Raw genomic sequence first — 19886 nt, 5'->3', positions numbered from 1 at the left:
GTTTGCATGATAGTGACATTTTTAAGTCTTCAGAATTTCCAGAATTTGTACAACCAATTAATGCTTTCAAAAGATTTGTAGTACGCAATATTGTCAATGATATTGACCGAATTAACCAAATAACTGTCTTTTTTACTAAACAATTAATATTTATAACAATTATAACTCAATAACAGCTCCACAATAGCTGTTAGCAGAAATAACGTCCATCACTGGTAAATCTCACTGGAGTAATTAAAAAAGATTCAGCTAACCTTAGTGTCGAAAGCCTCGACGGGGGTCCGTTGCACACCGTTCATCTTCCAACGACCTGACACTCCCGATATTAGCTCAACTCACAATCTTTATTCCTGTTCAAACACCCCGTGCACTGTCAGAGATTGGCAACGAGAGAGCACGATGTTCGGCGATGTCACTTTTCACTCCGCAGCCGAGAGTTCGCGACACTAATAAACTCCATCCTGTCGATCCTCGTCGTATCGCGAACCCCGGAAGCTCACCCACGCATAATCATCCGCGAAAGTTTCGCGAATCTGAACCCGCGAGTCTCGCGAGTACATTCGCGAGATCCGCAACCGGCTAACTGCACGATATTTTGAGATTTAGTATTCGAATCACTACCGTCGCAATCGGAGACGTCGGAACGCGAGAAGACGCCGTCCCGCGACATTTCAGCGAGGAACGCGCGTTTCCGTCTGCGAGAGATGTGAGATTTGAAACGCGGCGTCCCTCGAGGACGCGCATGCGCGCCGCGACGCTGGAGAGCACGTGCTATCTCCGCGGAGCACGCGTTTGTTTTCGCCGACTGAAGGAATTATTGTGGAGAGTGGGCAAAAAGGAGGCGCGTAAAAAGAAAACGTGTATTACGGAAATAAATGATACGTATTACGTAGATAGAGAGATATACAATGTTTCTATTCTTTCGAATAATTTATATTACACAATGTTGCTTTTCATTTCCTGATCAGCTTCATCTTTGCAACACGATCTTTTCAGATTACATCTCTACATTTTTTTCGTAATATCTCTAATTAAAAAAAAAAGAAAAAATAGAAAAGCTTGAATTTGACGATTGTTCTAACGACAATGAGTCTTCGATTAATAATTTATTTATAACAATGATCACACAACACAGATAATTATATTTTTTTCTAATTAACTTATATGATATTAAAAATTATATCATCTTATATACTTTTTTTCAAATATAATTAACTAAAGAATACAGAAAGAGGGAATTATTTGAAAATGCGGTAATATGTAAATATGAAACTGTCCCAAATATTCCTTTTTTTTCTTTAATAATTCAGACATAAATCAGTAATAATTGCATTACTAAAAGAACAGTGTCTGTATCATCGAGATACTCTGATCTATTTGTTATCTTTGTTCTATCTGTAATACTCTGTTTTATCTCATTTTTTAGGATATGTGTTATTAAAAGAGTTTATTAAAAAGAGTTTATAACGTTCGTCAGCAATATCTAGATTCCAGATATCTTATTAAATGGTATTTTTACATAATAGCTATCATAGTCGTACAAACAACATTCTCCATTATTATTTTCTTCATCGACGTTCTCTAGAGAGACTTTTAACTGCTTATCGTAGAATGTATCCGCAAGGCTCATAATCTTTATCTATCCGTAAATCACAATGTATATTATCGTCGACATTTCTGAGCGCATTTAACGATCACTGTTGTAAATTTAAATCCAATTATTTCTTTATTGGTTTATTTGTACCTTTAACCTCATTAAAACACAAACTACTGATTTTTCCAATAATAAGGTTCACGTCTTCCGTGTTATTATCGTAAACAAAAACTGATACTATAAGCGTTATAAACAAAATTAAACGTACAGTGCGTAAAGAACAATTACATAAGAACTTGCATAAAAACAGAGTATTTTTGTTAATATTTCTTCGTGTACGTCGTGAAAGTTTTAGGACGACAACGTTTAAGCATCTCGACAAGCTTTTCTTTCGCGAACAGCGCGAAATTATTGCGTCCAGAGGCGCGAAATAACTCATCCGCGATTACAGGATGGCTAATGAGAGGATTCTGAAAGAGGAGAGATGCGCCCGGCGCGAAAGACTTTCAGGAAGACACGCTCTCGGATACTTCAGCTGCTCGAAAACCCGTCGATGTATCCGATGTCTGAGGGGGAGTACAGAACAGGTTTAAGAACGCTGCGGCTGACCGAACTTCAAATCCGCTCTTCTACGACCGAAGTCAGAGACGGCGGCGCTTCGAGATCAATTCAAGTCCCTTCTCGCAGAATCACGTTCGGCAATCTGAACGTGATACTAAATCGAGACTATCGTCAAAATGAATTTCGATGAGTTCCGACGTCCGTCGACGCTACGAGGCCAATCGAAACTGATGTTGGATTTTGCTAACGGCAACGAACAAAAGATGATTCTGAATGAACTGCTATAAAATTTATTGCTGCGTTCGATTTGACGCTCTTAAGCATCGTTTCACCTTTGCTGTTTATCAAGTATTAAATGATATTAAAGGACGGACGATGCGCTGTGAGTGTTGTCAAAGCGGACGCGGCCTATGTAACACTGATGTTTAAAAATTTTAATCTTCGCGAAACGACTTTTAAGATCCGGATCCGATGTTATATAAGATAAGATAAGGAAATGTATAGATAAGATACACGTATATATTCTTACGTCAATTTTTGCAGATAAATATAAAGATTACCGTAGCGTTTCGCGATACAGCGTGGAAAACGTGAACTCACCGAAATTGTACCGGTTTCAATACCCGGTTTTCTGACACGCAGGTAACGCGAATACGACTATCGTGCGTGACGGCGTCCCGTATTGCACTATACGCAACAGCTGTGCATTGTTAAAATAATCGCATGTATGATTATATAGAAAGGACAGTCACCACGAAGAAAGTCTTCACTATGCAAATTACACTCGTCGAGAGGCAGAAATATCTCTAAAGTATAGCTCGTTACCAACGCACGTCTCTCGTGAAAGCGAGCGCTAAATTGCGAGGAAATAAAGAACGCCAGCGTGCGACGAGACGAGATAAAATATAAAAGCAAGGCCGACAATTCGGCCAGGTATTAGCGGTCCGTTTCCTGTCGGAATTTAATTCGCCTCGCGCAAGGTCTATCTTTTCCAAAATCTACGATCGGCCTACGTGTGCAGCTCGTGGCAAAGTAACGCTATTTTCGGGCAGGTTAATCCTCGCAGAACACGCGTTGTTCCGTGACAGGGCTCACTCACTTTCCCATGGTATATCGATCATCGAGAGCACCCTGCATATAGAGACAAATTAAATTTCCGTCTCGTCCTGTAAGCGGGCCCTCATCTCACGTCGACCGCGCGCGCGAGAACGAGATCGTGCGTTCGCGCTTCGAGGCGTCCGCTCGTGGAATCTCCTCGCGGGGGATTCACCCCCGGCGCGAGATCGCGATGTCCCTCCCTCCCTCCCTCCCTCCCTCCCTCGAAACGCGCGAAAGATGAGAGAAGAGAAGCAGCTAAACACGCCGTAAGAACGCCGGATTTGCTCCGATTTCACCTCCTGCCGGAGGAGGACCTAGGTTAACTCGCGGGCACGCTGAAACGCACGGCGCCGTGGCACGTGGCACGTCGTCGCATGTCCTCGCTCCTTCGCTCGCTCGCTCGGCACCTTAACGCGTGCGTGCGGCGCGGCGACAGCGGCAGCGGGAACGCGTGCAGCAGCGGCCGGCGTTCGGGCGCTCCGCGTCGCGACTGCCGGCGCGCGGCGCGACTAAAAACCATACGATGACCTCATCCGCACCGGCGGTGCTCTCCTCCTGCTCATGTCACTGCCGCTACTAGCCGTCCTGAAAACGTCGTCGCCGTCGGCGCCGACGCCGCCGTCTTCCGCAGGTTGCCGCGCCGCAGATATCGCTTATCTACGGACGCGAGCGCGAGGAAGAGATGCGAGGAGAAATGCGCCGCGCGTTCATGCGCCGCGCGTTCTCGTCAAGTTTTCAAAATTTATGCAGAGACATTACAAAGTTCTCTTAAAATAAATTTTTTTGAAAATTCGGTGAAAAGTAATTTAAAGCTGTTTGTTTTTAATTCGATTTAAATAACTTTCCATCTTTTACTTCTAATTTTTAGAACTGCAAAAAAGAGAAAGTAAGTTAAACCGAGTTTAAAGTTAAGCTACATTAGTGCAAACGAGACTTAATGATTTCGTAAATTGCACGCCAAACTTATTCAGGTTAAAAGCACAGAATAAACATCATCAGTTTGTGAATTTCTGAATATCATTGAAAAAAATCGAAATATTTTAAGAAAATCATTTTGTTACGTATTCATTTATCCACAGTGATTTCCGACACAAAACAGAAGCTTGCAGCAACTTTCCTGCTACAGTGCAATATTGTAAAAATTTTGCAGACTTTTTTGCAATAAGGGTAAAATTAACTATTATGAGATAGATTCCTAATATGAAGTAGTGAGATTTCTCTACTCGGAAAAAAATTTTTTATATATAATTATATATGAATATTTCATTATACAACAAAGTATAACTATTATTTAGAATTTAGATTGCTAACTTTTAACGGTAGAACTTAAATATATTTACTATAATTTGGATATAAAAAAATAAGAGTTAAAGGTAAAAATTAAATAAATTAAAAAAAAATTAAATAAAGCCTTTAAAAAAAAGTATCTCATAATATGCAACTTTACCCTGTTATTTCAGCAACGTTGCAGCAACATTTTAACAATATTGTGAAAAATAATGATTTATCTACATGCCATCGCCACCTGATAGATGCGGCCGAATATTACTTTTCTTAATTCAAAAACCACTCAACATAGACTAAAAAACATATTATGAAATTTTTCACATTCTAATAAAATAATTCCTTGAAGACGACGTAAGTCTCTAAAAAGTAAAATTGAATCCAAAGATGAAAGTAAATGAGATGTATTTTAAGACAGTAAAAGTATGGATTTTTTTGTGTAAAAATTAATCCAGGAAAATGTGATATTTGTAGAAGTTAAATGTGTCAAAATGTGTTAATATAATGACACGTAAAATATAATATCAAACGTTAAAATATATATTATTGTGATATACATATTCAGAACGCATTTATAAAAATTGGCGCTCTTTTTCATTATTCTATCTAATCTATCTTTATCGTTCATTAACTTTATCATTCATAAACAGATAGAATGACAAAATATGCGATAATATAATGTAATACTTTATTATTGTATTCTGAATACCAATCATTATATTGTAATATTTTCGCAATATTGCATTGCAATATTTTTAAAAGCGAATATTTTTTACAATTGCTGCAATGTTGCAACAACATTTTACAAAGTTTTTGCAATGTTACAATCTTGCGATACATACATTTTCATTTTTGCAATTTTGTAATAAATAAATGCTTATTTATGCAATATTTTTGTGTTAAATGGATTATCAATAATCATTACGAATCACATTAAAAATTTATATATGTTCCTCGCGCGTAATTTTTGTTTATTAATGTATTAGCTATCATCAAACGAATTAGATTTTCTGTAATGCACTGTTGAATTATAATTAAAAAAAGCGTTTATATTTTATTCACAATGAAAAAAAGTTTAGCAATAATTACTGTCTTTCATCGTGGAAACTTTTCTCGGCGACTTTCGTTGTGTAAGCAAGATTATAATATAATTCTGCAATAAATTTCAAAATTATATCTACATGAATTATTTACTATTTACTATTTATGTTATGTTCACATAAATTCTTTTCATGTAAATAATTCAAGCAATGTAAGTTATTATAAATTGAATAACAATATAGAAAAATTAAGTAATAAAATTGTTTTAAAAAATGAAAAAAATAAAATAAATTAAATTAAATATCAACTTGTATTATTTTTAAGAAAATCTGGATCTTCTATAATTTATCGATTATTTATATAGATAACACGTAAAAAAACATAGTTTACCTTGTATACAAGGAGTATAGATTTTTCAAATATTATATTATTTATACGTAAATGCTCAATTTTGGTCTGGACACGCACCTGTTTTATATGTATTTAACGTAAGTAGATAATGACATTTCTCCGGTTACCATCCGTAATTACATTGACTAACTGCTTCTTATTTGTTAAGCTGCAATGTCTGCAACAGGATGTGTGCACGAAAATCGAAAACTCGGGTCCCAAGACTCGACTCATCGTATCACTACTCGCGGTTCGCGGTTATGACAGGAATGGCCATGCCTACAATTTTTTTTTTTTTTTTAATTAGGAAAAACCATGCCCACAATTTATGATACGATAGAGAAACGCCATCTCTATAACGTGGACATAACTACCATGCCACTGTACAGGTTAGACCTCGGAAAGTACTTCGCACGATTGTTGGCACACCTGGCGAAAGTGAAATATGAAGGGAGTGACGAACGCGCGTACACGAAGTCAACTTCAAATCGTTCCCGGCCTAACGGCTTTCATGCGACGATTGATTTGTCTCGTCGCATCGTACTCACAATAATTTATGCGAACGCAATGGGGACGAGGGGCAAATAGCAAATTGTAGGGGCAAATAAACAGTAAATATGCGTACAAATTGACTCACCGTTCGCCGCTGGTCACTCCGTCCAGCTCCGTTTCGGCCGCAGCTCTCGAAAAATCCAAGATTCTCCTCATGACGATTTGTCTTGATTCACACTTAGCACAAACGCGCGACACTTCACTTTCCCGACACTCGCTTGCATCTAAAACTTGAACGGGATGACAAAGATGCGAATTGAAACGCGACGTGACGCGTTGGCGACTTCACGCCGTCCCGACCGACTAACCGATTGACTGACCGTCTTGATTCACACTTGATACGAACGCGCGACACTTTACTTCCGGCACTCCCGATACTCGCTCGCGTTAAAAACTTGTACGGGACGACGAAGATGCAAGTTGAAATGCGGCGCGATGCGATGCGTTGCGATTCGCGCCGTCCGACCGACCGACCGTTGCCATTTAAGCGATACGACGTAGCGACGTGAAGCCAATATGGCGGCCGCACAGGCGCACGCCACGCACGTCATCTGCTTGCAACTCTTGCAAGTGCACGGCCGTCAACGGCCGCTCTCAGGCACTCTCAGGCTCCTCTCTAACCGAAGAGGTTATATACATCTCTTTGGACATAACACGTGCAATACTGTAGATAAAAAACATAAAGCAGGCTTCATGAATTAAACATGCATGTTGGTAATTGCGTAGTTTTTCTTTTTTCTAAAATCTCCCGACGGACAATTAGTTGAGATTGTGATAATCGCTTTGAGGTTAATTGTTGACATATTACTCACCGTTGCCAGAAGATTATGTCAAAAATGGCATCGAATAAGTCTGTTAATTCGAACGACGCTCTTCACGCGAACGTTCGAGTGAAGATAGAACCTGGCACATCTGTATCACCAACACCGTCAACGTCATCATCATCGTCGTCGCTATCTGTACCGCTTTCGGAGAGGGTGAGCATCAAAGTGGAGCCAGGTTTACCCACCACAGCCACGCAGAGACTAGTCTCCTATCGACTACCACGAGATCTGACACTAGGCGGAAACATAAAAATTGAAAAACCAAAGAAAGTTTACATACCAAATCTTAATGTGCAGAGGAACAAGAAAAAGGAGTAAGCTGCTTAATTATACAGCTGTTTGATAATATTAACTGTTGTTAGTTTGACATAACAGAAATGTTAAAGACAATTTGATTTCAGAGATCCAGCAGTCTCAATCAAAGCTGAGCCAGTGAAATCGAGGCATAACAATCGCGTAAAAGAACGAGAAAAAGGAGACCGAGGACGTGGAAAAGGAGACAAAGGAAATATAATACAGGTTGCTGATATTCTATACATATATCTTTCAGCATAGACAGAATGTGTCCTCTCGATTATCAATTGTTTATATTATTAATCAATTTAATAATTTGTGGCCATAATATTTTTCACAACAGATTTTTTTATTTGCTCTAGAGGGACCTGAAAAGATGCTCTGGTAGTATAAACAATATAAAATTGAACTTGTCAATTTAATTCTGTGAAATTACTTATTCTGATTCTATCTAAGAGCTGTTTGAAATCGAAAATAATGGCACACAGCTTGAAAGAATCAGAAATTGTATGTAAAATCACAAACACTATTATTTCAGTTCCAAGATTCTTACGATTGTATATAGACTCAACTCGTCTTTAATTGTATCATGTGCAAAATGCAGTCTATTCAATTATTATTTTAATAATTTATATTACGTTTAATATTAACTATTTGCATTATTTTCATTATTACTTTTGTAGCTAATTTATTTGCTTATAACTCTTAAACACTCTAATTAATGTCTTGTACTAATTGAAATAGTATATGCAGCCAAATATCACAATACATGAATTTAAATCTATTCGTTTTCTTGAGGTGTCCTTTAATATCTTATAACAGAATTGCAAATATCAATTTGGTTACATAAATTGTAAGATTATTCTACTTTTTAGTCTATTTGTGTATGATCTGAACTTGAGACTGAAAGAATACATGTAGCATTCAATAGCTTATAACATAATCATAAAAATATCAATTTTGTACAACATAAATTATAAGGATATTTCCATTTTTAGTCTATTGGTGTATGGTCAGAAGGAATATACACGCCACCTAAAAAGTATGAGGGTTCCAGAGAGAGAGCTTCTAGTAGCACAGCAAATTTTGAAAAACATCTAAAACCAAAACTAAATAAAATTGCCAAGACAAAAGAAGAAAACAAATTAAATAATCTGTCATCGGATGAACTAAGTGATGACTATCCGGATGATGAAAAAATGTATCCTCTCACGTTGCCTCGAATTAAAAAAGAAATGTATAATACAATCGACGACAAGATCGATAAGAAATCAATCATCTTGGAAAATGCTATAAGTAAATAATAAGTAATGCTATAAGTAAATAAAATCCTTTTAATCTTATCAAATTTATACATGTATTTTTTTATAATTATAGTAAAAGGAAAGGAAACCAAACAATACACACACATGCAGGAAAATCTCAGCATCTCCAAAATAATCGAAAATAATTCTTATACATTAATACAGGTAAGAATATCATGTAATCCATTATAACTATTATTAATTATATAATTTAATAATTGATCTATAGTTTCCAGGATCTTTGCCAGGCCTGAAATATAGTAGAGAGGAAGCAGGATCAAAACAATCAAATGATTCCAACACTCATGACAATAAAGAAAGTGATAATAAAGAAAAACTTGAGCGTTGCATTTTGAATGATTTAAAAAGTGGTCTCTTGGGCAAACTCGAAATTTTGAAATCTGGTAAAGCGAGATTACGTCTTGGCGAGATGAGTTTTTTCGTCGACATTGGAACGCATCAAGATTTTCAACAAGTATAAAATTATATTTTTATAGTTTGTAATTTAAAGAATACAATACTCTCTCTACAATCCACTGCAATCCTTAATAATTAATTACTTTTCAGGACCTTTTAGCTGTAAAAATAGATGCTGCATCACAAACTGGTGATCTTATCAATCTTGGTCCAGTGAACAGTAAATTAATTTGTTCACCAGATTTTGAATCAATGTTAGAAAATTCATAAGAGTCTGTAAATATGCTGTGTAAATATGTCTTTAATAAAGTGTTTGTATAAAAGGATGTTGAGTTGTAGGAGAACTGTAAACAATATGTAATACAGATTATAATTCTCAATACTTCTATATTTTCTTTTAATACTAGTGAATTACGTAAATTATTAAATAAGTTACATTATATGTCTGCAAATTCGGTATGGCGATTCTGATGTCTAGGAGAAATTAGGAGTCACTGTAAAATAGAAATGATTATATCATTCGAGAACACATAGTTTTTGCAAATGGGTTTTCGATTGTTCTTGTACACACAAGTTGCTGTAACACTGTCATTCAAGTATACTATTTATTATTTTCTAAACACTGCAATGAAAACTAAGCTTTATACAAATTAACTCGAACGAATCGCTGTATATACGAATCCTAATTTCACTTGAACTTAGGAATTAAAGTCTGAAAAAATGTAAATTTTCAGTTGAATTCTTTAAAACATATAAAATCTTATCAGCGTACATGAATATATCAATATGAATAAGTACACTCTGTACACCGTTTATCGATACAAGAAAATGAGTCACGTAATTCTGGTAAATCTTAATGGACATATTTTCTTCAGTACATTTCGGCAAAAACCATTTCATAATACGAATACTATTTGATAGTGTACCGAAGGGATTGAGTAATAAAAAGCAATAATCCAATTATTGATAAGAAACGGAAGTTAAGCCTTCTTCAATTTATAATTTGCGACAGAATTCAAGACATGTATTTTTTAATTACCCATCTATATCAAAGAAATAATTGAATATTCTATACATAATTTTAAATCAAATTATGGTTCATATAGTACAATAATTTTTCTATATAATTATATTTATCTATGATTATATTCATAATTTGATATATAAAATTATAAATAGAATTCTATCTTGAATTATATCGCAATTATAGATGATGTAAAGTGGGCTTTGTTCATATTCAAATACAATTAGAATGCTTTACGATACAGAGTTATACGCATGATTCATTCTCAGAGATCATACGTTAGTCTCAATCACTTCGTTCAATGCTATGTCCCTTTTTCATAGACTTTAATGCCTTCTCCCGAAGTTTCTTTTCCAGTTCTTCGGTATTACCTTCACTTACATCAGATTCATCTGAATCCGCGACCTTCTTCTTCTTGTGCTTTCTATGTTTCTTATGTTTCTTGTGTTTCTTGTGCTTCTTTTCCTTTTTCTTTTTCTTTTCTTCAACTTCGCTTTCCTGGAAATATGAATATTCGGTTAGGGAGTTTTTAAAGAAAATTAATTTAGTCATCTGCTATAAAATCAAATTACCTCAGATTCGCTAGTGCTAGTTTTTGCCTTTTTCTTACGCTTCTTTTTCACCTTTTCGTCGTCCGAACTATCGTCAACTTTTCTTTTCTTCTTCGAATCTTTGTCCCCAAGATCATCATCTTCCGAACTGGAATCTCGTTTAGATTTCTTTGATTTTGATTTAGATTCATCTTCACTTGTCGAATCTTTTCTAGATTTTCGAGATTTAGATTTTTCATCGTCTGACGAAGTATCTCTCCTCTTTTTCATTTTCTTAGGTTCTTCGTCGGAACTAGAGTCTTTCTTTGATTTTCGAGATCTTGATCTATCATCTTCATTTCTACCCCTTTTAGTTTTCTGCTCTTCTTCACCCGAGGAAGAATCTTTTCGTGATCTTTTTGATTTTTTCAATTCTTCATCTATTTCTTTTCTTGAACGCTTTCGTGAATCATTTTCGGTAACTTCACGTTTTCTATTATCCTTTCTATCTTTATTACGATCCATTGAATCTATAACAAAATAATAAAAATTATGTATAAATTTATATATAAATCAATTATGTTTTATTATATCAAATCGTATATCAATTATTTGATTATTTATCAAGAATTTACCGGTTCGACTAGTGTCTCTAGCTTTTTTATTTTTATCTGAATGCTTTCTATCATCCTCAGAATCTGAGCTAGATTCAGCTTTGCTCTTGTCAGATTTATCTTCATCTGTCGAGGCTTTCTTAGATTTCTTCGATTTTTCTATCTTTCTCATTTTTTTCTTGCCTATAAAGTAATAAACATTTAAAAAATAAAATAATAAATGTTTAAAAAACATTTATTATACGTTATTAACTAATTAAAATGTATCTTTTACCTTCACCATCACTGTCTTCACTATCTGTAGAACCATCACGTTTTTCTCTCTTTGTTTTTTTAGCCATTTCTACAGGCTTTTTTGATGGCTCCAATGGCTTTTGAGTAGATTTTTTTTCTTCGATTACTAATTTCGTCGTTTTCAACGATTTGTCATCTTTCTTTAAAAGAAAAGCGTCTCCAGCGGTAAAATTCGTTTCACCAGCCTTTGTTGGTGATTCATCCTTAATGTCTTCTCTGAAAGTAAAATGTGCACAATTGTAGAAATCGAGAATATTCACCAAATTCATCCAATATACATCAATATCTTACAACATACTTTATTGTCTGTTTCATTTTGGCTGCTACTGCCACGATGTCCTCAGTCTTCTTAAATGGCGACGGCGTACGCGATAAACTTTTCGAGAACTTGAGAACAAAAAACAAAATTTTTAATGAAAAGGTTTGTAGCAATATCTTATATTGTTAATATAGCAAAGTATTCATACTGTAAATATTATACATATATTATAAAATTGAATTTCTCTATTAATCTACATGATGATCAAATAAACATGACACTTACTCTATGTCTGGTAATAGGAAGTGAAGCAGCTTGAAGTTTCTTGGGAGAAACACTGGGCTCGGGTTTTTTGGCAGCGACAAGTTCTATCTTCTTGATTTCTTTTTCTGGTCGCTTAGCAGGCTCTTCCTTCACCGGCTTTTCTTTTTCCTTCTTCTTGGCATCGTCCACGTGTTCGCGTTCTCTTTCGCGCTTCTCTTCACCGCGTGACGTTTTGCGCTCGATCGATTTTCTGCAGACACACAGTACAAATATGCTTCATTACGTAAAACATTATTCAACAAATTTATGGAGACACGGATACACCACGACCGAGTATCCATCGATTTATTATCCACTGATCGCAGCTTCCGTGAAAGTATCATGTTCAAAGTGAAAATTTCACTCACCTAAGTGACTCGTCCTCATTGCTAGAGGAACTACTCTCGCTACTTTCCGAGCTACTCGATTTAGACCGGCCATTTCGCAATTCTTTTCGCGATCCTGTATCGGGTGGTCTTTTAGTTTTCTCATCCACTTTTCTGTCCTTTGCCTTATCCTTGGTACCCTTCGAACGATCGGGAGACCGCTTTCCGTCTCTCGAACGATCCACCGATGATCTCTGATCCTTGGATCTCGATCTACGATCCTTAGATCTAGATCGACGATCCTTATCCCGTCGTTCTCTGGAGCGATCCCGCCTACTTGATCTGTCGCGTGAGGAAGATCTATCGTACCTGCTCGAACGATCCCGTCCGTCCGGTGAACGACGGCTCCCTCGTCGATCGGGTGAACGGCGCCTATCACGTCTCTCCGACGACCGTCTTCGACGATCCAACGATCTCCTGCGACGCCTATCTTCAGGGCTTGGTGACCTACGACGATATCTCGCCGGACTTCTGCGCGGAGGGCTGTTGGAACAATTTCTTATGCACGTAATGCACAGACAAAATTATTTGGTACAGAAAAAGTCAGTTACCTGCGCCTATTAGGCGGTCTGCGCACCGAAGGTGGTCGCATGCTGCGACTGCCGCTGTATCGGTCCAATCTCTCTCTTTCTCTCTCCCTTTCGCGTTCTCGCTCCCGCCTCCTATCACGATCCCGGTCCAATGATCTCCTGAAAACAAGAAATTGAAAATTTATATAAATTATTGCTTCATTGAACTCTTTGTGACAAAAAGATTAGATACATCGTGAACATTATTGCACTGTAATATTTACTGAGCTTGATTTGACACAATATACAATTGTGTATTGGCACAATATTCAATCTTTTGATAATACAAGAAAATTGTGTATATAATGTAATACAGATTACATATTCCATATAAAATAAAAAATATATTATATATATATATATATATATATATATATAAAATTCTTCCAGATAATTTTACAATTAAAAAGACTAATGTCCATTTCCAATTAATTTTGATCTCAGTTAATTTATTCTTTATTTTTTATAATTGTAAAAATTATAAGAGTAAATTAAACCAAGATCAAAGTTAATCTATAATAATGGAAATAGACATATAAATTAAAAACAGACATAAATTATAAAAAATTTATTATAATAAATCTTACCTTCGGTTCCTATCTCGTGATCTATCGCGTGACCTGTCTCGCGATCTATCTCGCGATCGGTCTCGTGATCTATCTCGTGATCTGTTTCGATCTCTATCCTTAGATCGACCCCTATCCTTACGTGGCGAAGGACTTCTTCGCTTAGGAGCTGATTTTCTCTCCCGACTAGAGTCGCTATCACTACCGCTATCATCCTTATTAGTTTTTCTGTAGGATCTCTTAGCTTGCACGCCGTCCTTCTTTTTTCGTATCTCAAAGTCATTCTTATCCTTCGCGTCCTTCTCCTCCTCGGATTCGGAGCTGCTGCTCGTACTACCGTCACGTTTTCTATTAGAATCTCCAATGTCCTTCTGTTTTATTGGTGACTTTGAGCGGGACTTAGAGGACCTCGAGTCGCTCGAATCGGATCTCGATTTTCTTGACTTGCTCCTGTCTTCGCTCTTAGAGCGGGATTTCTTAGATCGTGAGCGTGATCGCGATCTTGGCGATTTAGATTTGCTTCGCTTGGACTTGCTACGATCTTGCGAACGCGATTTCGATCTCCGGGATTTAGATCGAGATCTCCTAGATCTCGACTTGGAACGAGATCGTCTCGACTTCGAAGCAGGCGATCGTGATCGACGCGTCTTCGAATCTCGACTCGGTGATTTGCTTCTGGATTTCTTCGAACGACTCGGCGATTTAGACCGCGATTTAGATCGCGATTTCCTTGCTGATTTGTCCAATGATTCCGGTGATGGCGTGCGATTATTCTTCTTTTTTCCATCAGCAATGCTCATCAATTTAGCTTGCAATCTTGATATTGCTACTGCGGCTTCCCTGTAAATATAAAATTTTAAATGTATTTACAACATAAAATGTATATTTTTGTAATGCATAAATATGATTTAGGTTTACTTACGGCTTAGTTTTGACTGGCATCAAAGGTATAGCATTTTCCGGTTGCGGCGAATCTTCCCGTTCGACCTTAGGTTCGGGCATATCCTTCCCGTTATCCTTCGAATTTTTACTTGGCGATCTTGAAACGGATCTTCTTTTACGACTCGATCGATCACGATCCCTATGTCGATCACGCGATCTGCTTCTTTTGCTTCTATATAAAAGATAGGTAAGATAGGTAAGATAGGTAATGTAACATATAACCATGCTTGTTGAAAGTTACATTTCTTTTGATAATAATACCTGTCTCTATCACGATCTCTGCTTCGATCTCTTCTGCGCTCTTTCGATGAACCTCGATCTTTTTCTTCCTTCCTCACTTTACTATCAGCGTCATCCTTTTCTTTCTCACGCTCCTTCTCTTTCTCTTTTTCCGCCAGAGATGCTTGAAGCTTCTCTTGCTCTTCCTAGTTTGAAATATTACAACATAATATAAACTAATGTTATTTACAAAATATTGTTTCCTTACAACTAAAAATAACTAAGTTATAATTGATCTTGTCCATTTAGGTTATATTCAATTGAACATTTCACTGAATGTCAAAATATAGCAATTCAATTGTTCATGTAGTAAGTCACTAAGAAACTTCAAGTAACTTCTATCTATAAAGTCGGTTCATTCAGATCTTATCAGACTACTATTCATTGGAGATTGTAAATTGAAGATTAGAATTCAATCAATCAGAATAAAACAAATTAAAATTAAATTTATTTGATAAGTCAAATTATAGGTTGGTATGCATAATCAATTTTTATACATATTTAAAACCATCTTAAGTACTATCTTAAGATTTCATCAACCAATCACAAAGCTGTATTAGCATATTACTGGTCTTAAAATAAGAATTGATTATGAATTTCAGCTTTAATCTACAATTTACAATCTTCTACTATGTCCAATGCATAGTATAATACAGGCTCAAGGATGTAATAAGCTAATCTTAGTATTTTTCATTAAGTGGCATTGAGTGCACTCAATTTGCACTAAAACCGATACTGTCTATTGGAGTTAGTGCCAAATTTTTTGCATTTAAGTCGCATTGAGTACAAATCAGTTCAGCCAATGAAATCTCTTATATTTGCATAAAGCTATACGTATGCACACATACAAATGCTAAATATAACTATCGGATTTTTAATTATAATTATTAGTAAAAAAACAATAATAAAAGTTACATAAATTTTTCCCATATATGTATCAAATATTTACTAAATAAAAATTACATACAATGCTATTATCAGATACCCATATTTAGCAATAATTATGTTACACGTGCTTACGAGCCCTATGACTATTATATAGAGGTGAAAAACTGATAATTACCAAACGCTTTTTAATTTGATCTTTTTTTTGTTGCAAAAAAGCCTCGGGAATGCCCGTAACACTTTCTTGAGCAGAGACCAAGAGGTCCCATAATTCACCCATGAAAGAACGGGCATTCCTACCGTTCAGGAAGCCTGTCAGGTTGATCTGCATTTTTCGGGGATCGGGAAACTGTAAAATATACAACGTACAAATTTAATTCTCCGTACATAAAAGAATAACAAAAAGTTTTTTGTGCAAATGGATTTTAACAACGAAATAAAAGTAATGTGTTAAATTTTGACTAAGAAATTTTGATAGATATAATTGATATTCCTATTTTTTTACGAACTGCTTTTCCCCCTCGAAAAAGCAGATATTGTCTTATATCTAAGCTTGCCTTACCACCAATGTCGTTAACCACGCTCTTTTGCACCTGCATTAAATAAGTAACATACTGAGGAGAAAAAAGAATTATATTAAAATGCAAGTAGCAGAAAATAGACCGATACCTCGTCACCTTTCATCGATTTTAATATTTACACCATTTAAGGTGCATGTGCTGAAACGAAAGAGAAGCATGTACATATTAAAATATTTGGCGAAAATATCCGCCTGAAAATCGAAGAGATAATGTGGTATAAAAGGATCAACCTTTGCACCAACCTGTGACAGTGGCAAAGAGTCAAACCATGTGTAGAGATACCTCCTGGTGCCGTTTTCGCCTCAATCATGCCGTGACGCGTGACCGACAGTACGTCCGGTAGAATATCGAAGTCCTTCGCGAACTGAGTTTTGGCGGTAGATAAGCGCCAGGTTGGCGCCCGACCTTGCTCTTGGATACTGGCGGCATTCCAACGGAATGGTAGCTTGTATGGTAGACGAAAGTTCCGTCACGCGGACATCATCTTGAGACAAGATGATTAGAAGAAAACGACGTCATCGTGAAGTTGAGACTTGGGCGAAAGCCGCGAAGCTTTCTAAGTCCAACGGCTTGGCGATGACAGACGCTACCTCGGTTGAGGCAGCTAGGTGAACGGAAGTGACGCAGCTCCATTGTAGCAGGCGGCTCGCAGATATCGGCAAGCTCGTGTGCAGCTCCGGAAAGGGACAGGAACATGATGGAAGTATCGCCTCGGGATGTCGGCGATGTCTCGCGATGACGTTGTCGATGACGTGTAGTAACCACGGCGGCAACGGCGACGACGATGGCAGCAGCGGCAGTAGCAGCGGTGACAGCGTAACTGCTGAAGCTGAAGATTTGTCGGCGATTCTAAGGTGACGTTGAGATACCAACTGCCACAGCTGACACACTAGGGTTGACGGCTGATAGAAAGGCGGCCAATCGGATGTAGAGAGGAGCACATCCGAATGCCATTTGGACAAAAGGGTTGGGCCCCGCCAACGGTCTCTACTTATACTAACGGGGAATTCAAACATATATGATAAAGGCTGACTTTGCACAGTTCAATGTGACAAGATCAGCTACAGATCAGTTTTTTAACCTTTTTTTCTCTTTTTTTTTGTTGAAAATGGATACGCTTGGAAAGGGATAATATAGGCCAATTAAAAACGAGGAATGATGATACTTGTATACTGAGTGACGATGAAATTTATGGAAATAAAAAAAAATAACAATGTGGCAAGTATACCAAAAGGTCAGGATAACTGCCTCATTGCTTTGTGTTATCCAAACTCGGCACGTCGTGCAGAGTTTGAATAGAATACGCTTGCGATTTATACGAAATCATCGTGCTGAAATAATGTGTATTTATCGATTTCCTATAATGATGAGGGGAAAAAGCCAAGTGATTGCATTACTACATTACTGCTTTTTCACAAGTTATAGTACTAAAAGTGTATCTCTCATGTAAAACCATCTAATTTCAATCGAATTAAGTGCGACACATCTCTTACCTTCTCCTCGAGCTGATTATACACAAACTCTACTACCACGTCGTCTTCCATTCCTAGAATTTGCGTGATCTTCGTTGTGATCCATGGCTTAATCACATCAAGTTTAACTTTACTCATATCCACCTATGACAAATATGATTAAAAATTTGTGTTATCTCACAGTCTTAAATCAGAAATTAATATTTATGCATAGACTTATATGACAATAATTATTAGAGTATTTCCATGATAAAATTGCATTTAAAATAAATTTGTTAAATATCATAAATGTAAGATACTCAGTATTAAATATCTATAAAATTTAAAAATACATGAATTCTAAGCAAATAAAAATTGCTAATTACTTTCTGTGTCAATGAATCCCCAAATTTCATTTGTTTTAGAAGTTTTTTCTCCTTGTCGCTGAACCGGGTGTCCTGCGAAGCCGTCGTTCCCTAAAACAAAGAGATAAGCAAAAGATAAAATTCTATATAAAAGCTGCAGGTTTCATGTACTAGAATAGGATTGCTCAAACTTATATGCACCAGGTCTCATTTAAAAAAAATGATAAACATTCACAACTCGTCTAACTTTAAGGAATATAATATAAAAAAAACAGTGGAAAGTAGAAGTAAATTATTTATTTACATTATAGCACTTTATTCCTACTATTTCTTCATTTTTTTCTTAAATATATTTTTATAAATTTATTTATTAAGTATATAATAAGATATGAAAACTATGTTTTCTTATTTCTGCAGATAATAGCTTTGACGTCAATATTGGTGCAAATCATTTTCATGTGCAAAGAGAGTTTCATAGCTATAGATTTGAAATTTGATTTTGGGTTCTACTATTACTGAAAATTTTTTCACAATCTCCTAAAAGTTAATTCACAATCCAGACTGTTTTCCAAAATTCACTGCCAGTACTGAAAATCTATTCTAATCTAAAATTAGAGAATAAAGCAGCTTCCCTACACATTTAATATTAGTGCACAATATTTAAGAATATTACATATTATTGAGTATCTGGAAGCTAATGGTAAATTTTTTAATTCATTGAATGACCAATCGTATTATACCTAAATATGCCTTTCATAAAGCAAAGTTTCCTATAAACATAATATAATTAACTAAATCAATGAATTTAAAGACTCACTTTACATTAAGTTCATTTTAAATGGTCAGAACACAGAGAACATATAAGAAACAATATTATTATACAATATTATTGTGTAAGTGCCATTTAAAAATTACAAGTCGTCAATCTTCAAAAGTATTTGCCATTCTAGGTTAAACAAAAATATTGATTTTCAGAAAAAAAAAAACGAATGTAGAAGATAGTCACGATACAACTAATGAAATCATTCCAATTTTTTCTACTCCTCGAATTAGAAACTTATCAAGGTAAAGTCTTTTTGAAATTAAATAGAAATTTTGTATCTCAAATTATTATCATTTCCATCTTGTTACTCATTCGCGTTTCATGAAGTCTAGTTTGAACACGATCGATTATTCCCAATCGCAAAAGCGAAAACTGTGAAGTGCCTCCGGCATTTTCGCCGAGAGCGAGGTCAAAGATTATGTCAGAAAATAACGCGCCGGGCGACGCGAGGCTCCTTATTACCGTGTACATCATCTTGGCAACGTGCAGCAGGAATCCGGAACTCGGCAAGACAAGATGCGCTCAATCGACGAAATGTCAGTCGACAGCTGGATCTCTGCGACAGGAAACAAACGAGTTAAATCACGTGCGTACTGAGCGTCGATGAATGATGGTGTTCGATCGCAAAAAAGCGTAGCTTCTTCCGAAAATTACCT

The 19886-nt window shown here is 36.2% G+C and overlaps 3 protein-coding genes across 7 annotated transcripts in view; 1 reads left to right on the top strand and 2 right to left on the bottom strand.

The window, feature by feature from the left end:
• LOC105196933 (four and a half LIM domains protein 2) overlaps positions 1-641 on the bottom strand; it is a 153913-nt gene extending 153272 nt beyond the window's left edge. The window contains exon 1 of the mRNA XM_011163096.3: positions 255-641. Coding sequence (XP_011161398.1) covers positions 255-299 — 45 coding nt within the window. The 5' untranslated portion in view covers positions 300-641. The remainder of the gene's footprint in view (positions 1-254) is intronic.
• A 6432-nt stretch (positions 642-7073) lies between these two features.
• Positions 7074-9685, top strand: LOC105196932 (DNA-directed RNA polymerase III subunit RPC4). Of its 2 annotated transcripts, none has more exons than XM_026137649.2 (6): positions 7074-7658; positions 7731-7863; positions 8637-8934; positions 9016-9107; positions 9172-9417; positions 9510-9685. In XM_026137649.2, the coding sequence occupies exons 1-6, from the start codon at positions 7348-7350 to the stop codon at positions 9627-9629; spliced, it is 1200 nt and encodes a 399-aa protein (XP_025993434.1). In that variant the 5' UTR covers positions 7074-7347; the 3' UTR covers positions 9630-9685. The 2 variants fall into 2 exon arrangements, with proteins under 2 accessions (XP_025993434.1, XP_011161391.1); XM_011163089.3 differs by having other exon boundaries at positions 7076-7658; positions 7746-7863.
• A 41-nt stretch (positions 9686-9726) lies between these two features.
• LOC105196929 (serine/arginine repetitive matrix protein 1) lies at positions 9727-19786 on the bottom strand. 4 transcript variants are annotated; one of them, XM_011163086.3, is made up of 16 exons: positions 19693-19786; positions 18429-18518; positions 18085-18207; positions 16189-16359; positions 15108-15271; positions 14827-15018; positions 13926-14744; positions 13321-13458; positions 12752-13252; positions 12366-12594; positions 12120-12208; positions 11802-12037; positions 11549-11710; positions 10956-11443; positions 10765-10881; positions 9727-9853 (listed from the first exon to the last, which is right to left on the bottom strand). In XM_011163086.3, the coding sequence occupies exons 1-16, from the start codon at positions 19702-19704 to the stop codon at positions 9851-9853; spliced, it is 3534 nt and encodes a 1177-aa protein (XP_011161388.2). In that variant the 5' UTR covers positions 19705-19786; the 3' UTR covers positions 9727-9850. The 4 variants fall into 4 exon arrangements, with proteins under 4 accessions (XP_011161388.2, XP_039311896.1, XP_025993428.2 ...); XM_039455962.1 differs by having other exon boundaries at positions 9727-10881; XM_026137643.2 differs by having other exon boundaries at positions 9727-10881; positions 13079-13252.
• Between the last annotated feature and the right edge of the window lie 100 nt (positions 19787-19886).

Source organism: Solenopsis invicta, chromosome 12 (assembly GCF_016802725.1).
Source record: "Solenopsis invicta isolate M01_SB chromosome 12, UNIL_Sinv_3.0, whole genome shotgun sequence".
NCBI classification, from domain to species: domain Eukaryota; kingdom Metazoa; phylum Arthropoda; class Insecta; order Hymenoptera; family Formicidae; genus Solenopsis; species Solenopsis invicta.
The sequence above is the reverse complement of the archived record's forward strand: the minus strand, read 5'-3'. Positions and strand labels throughout refer to the sequence as shown.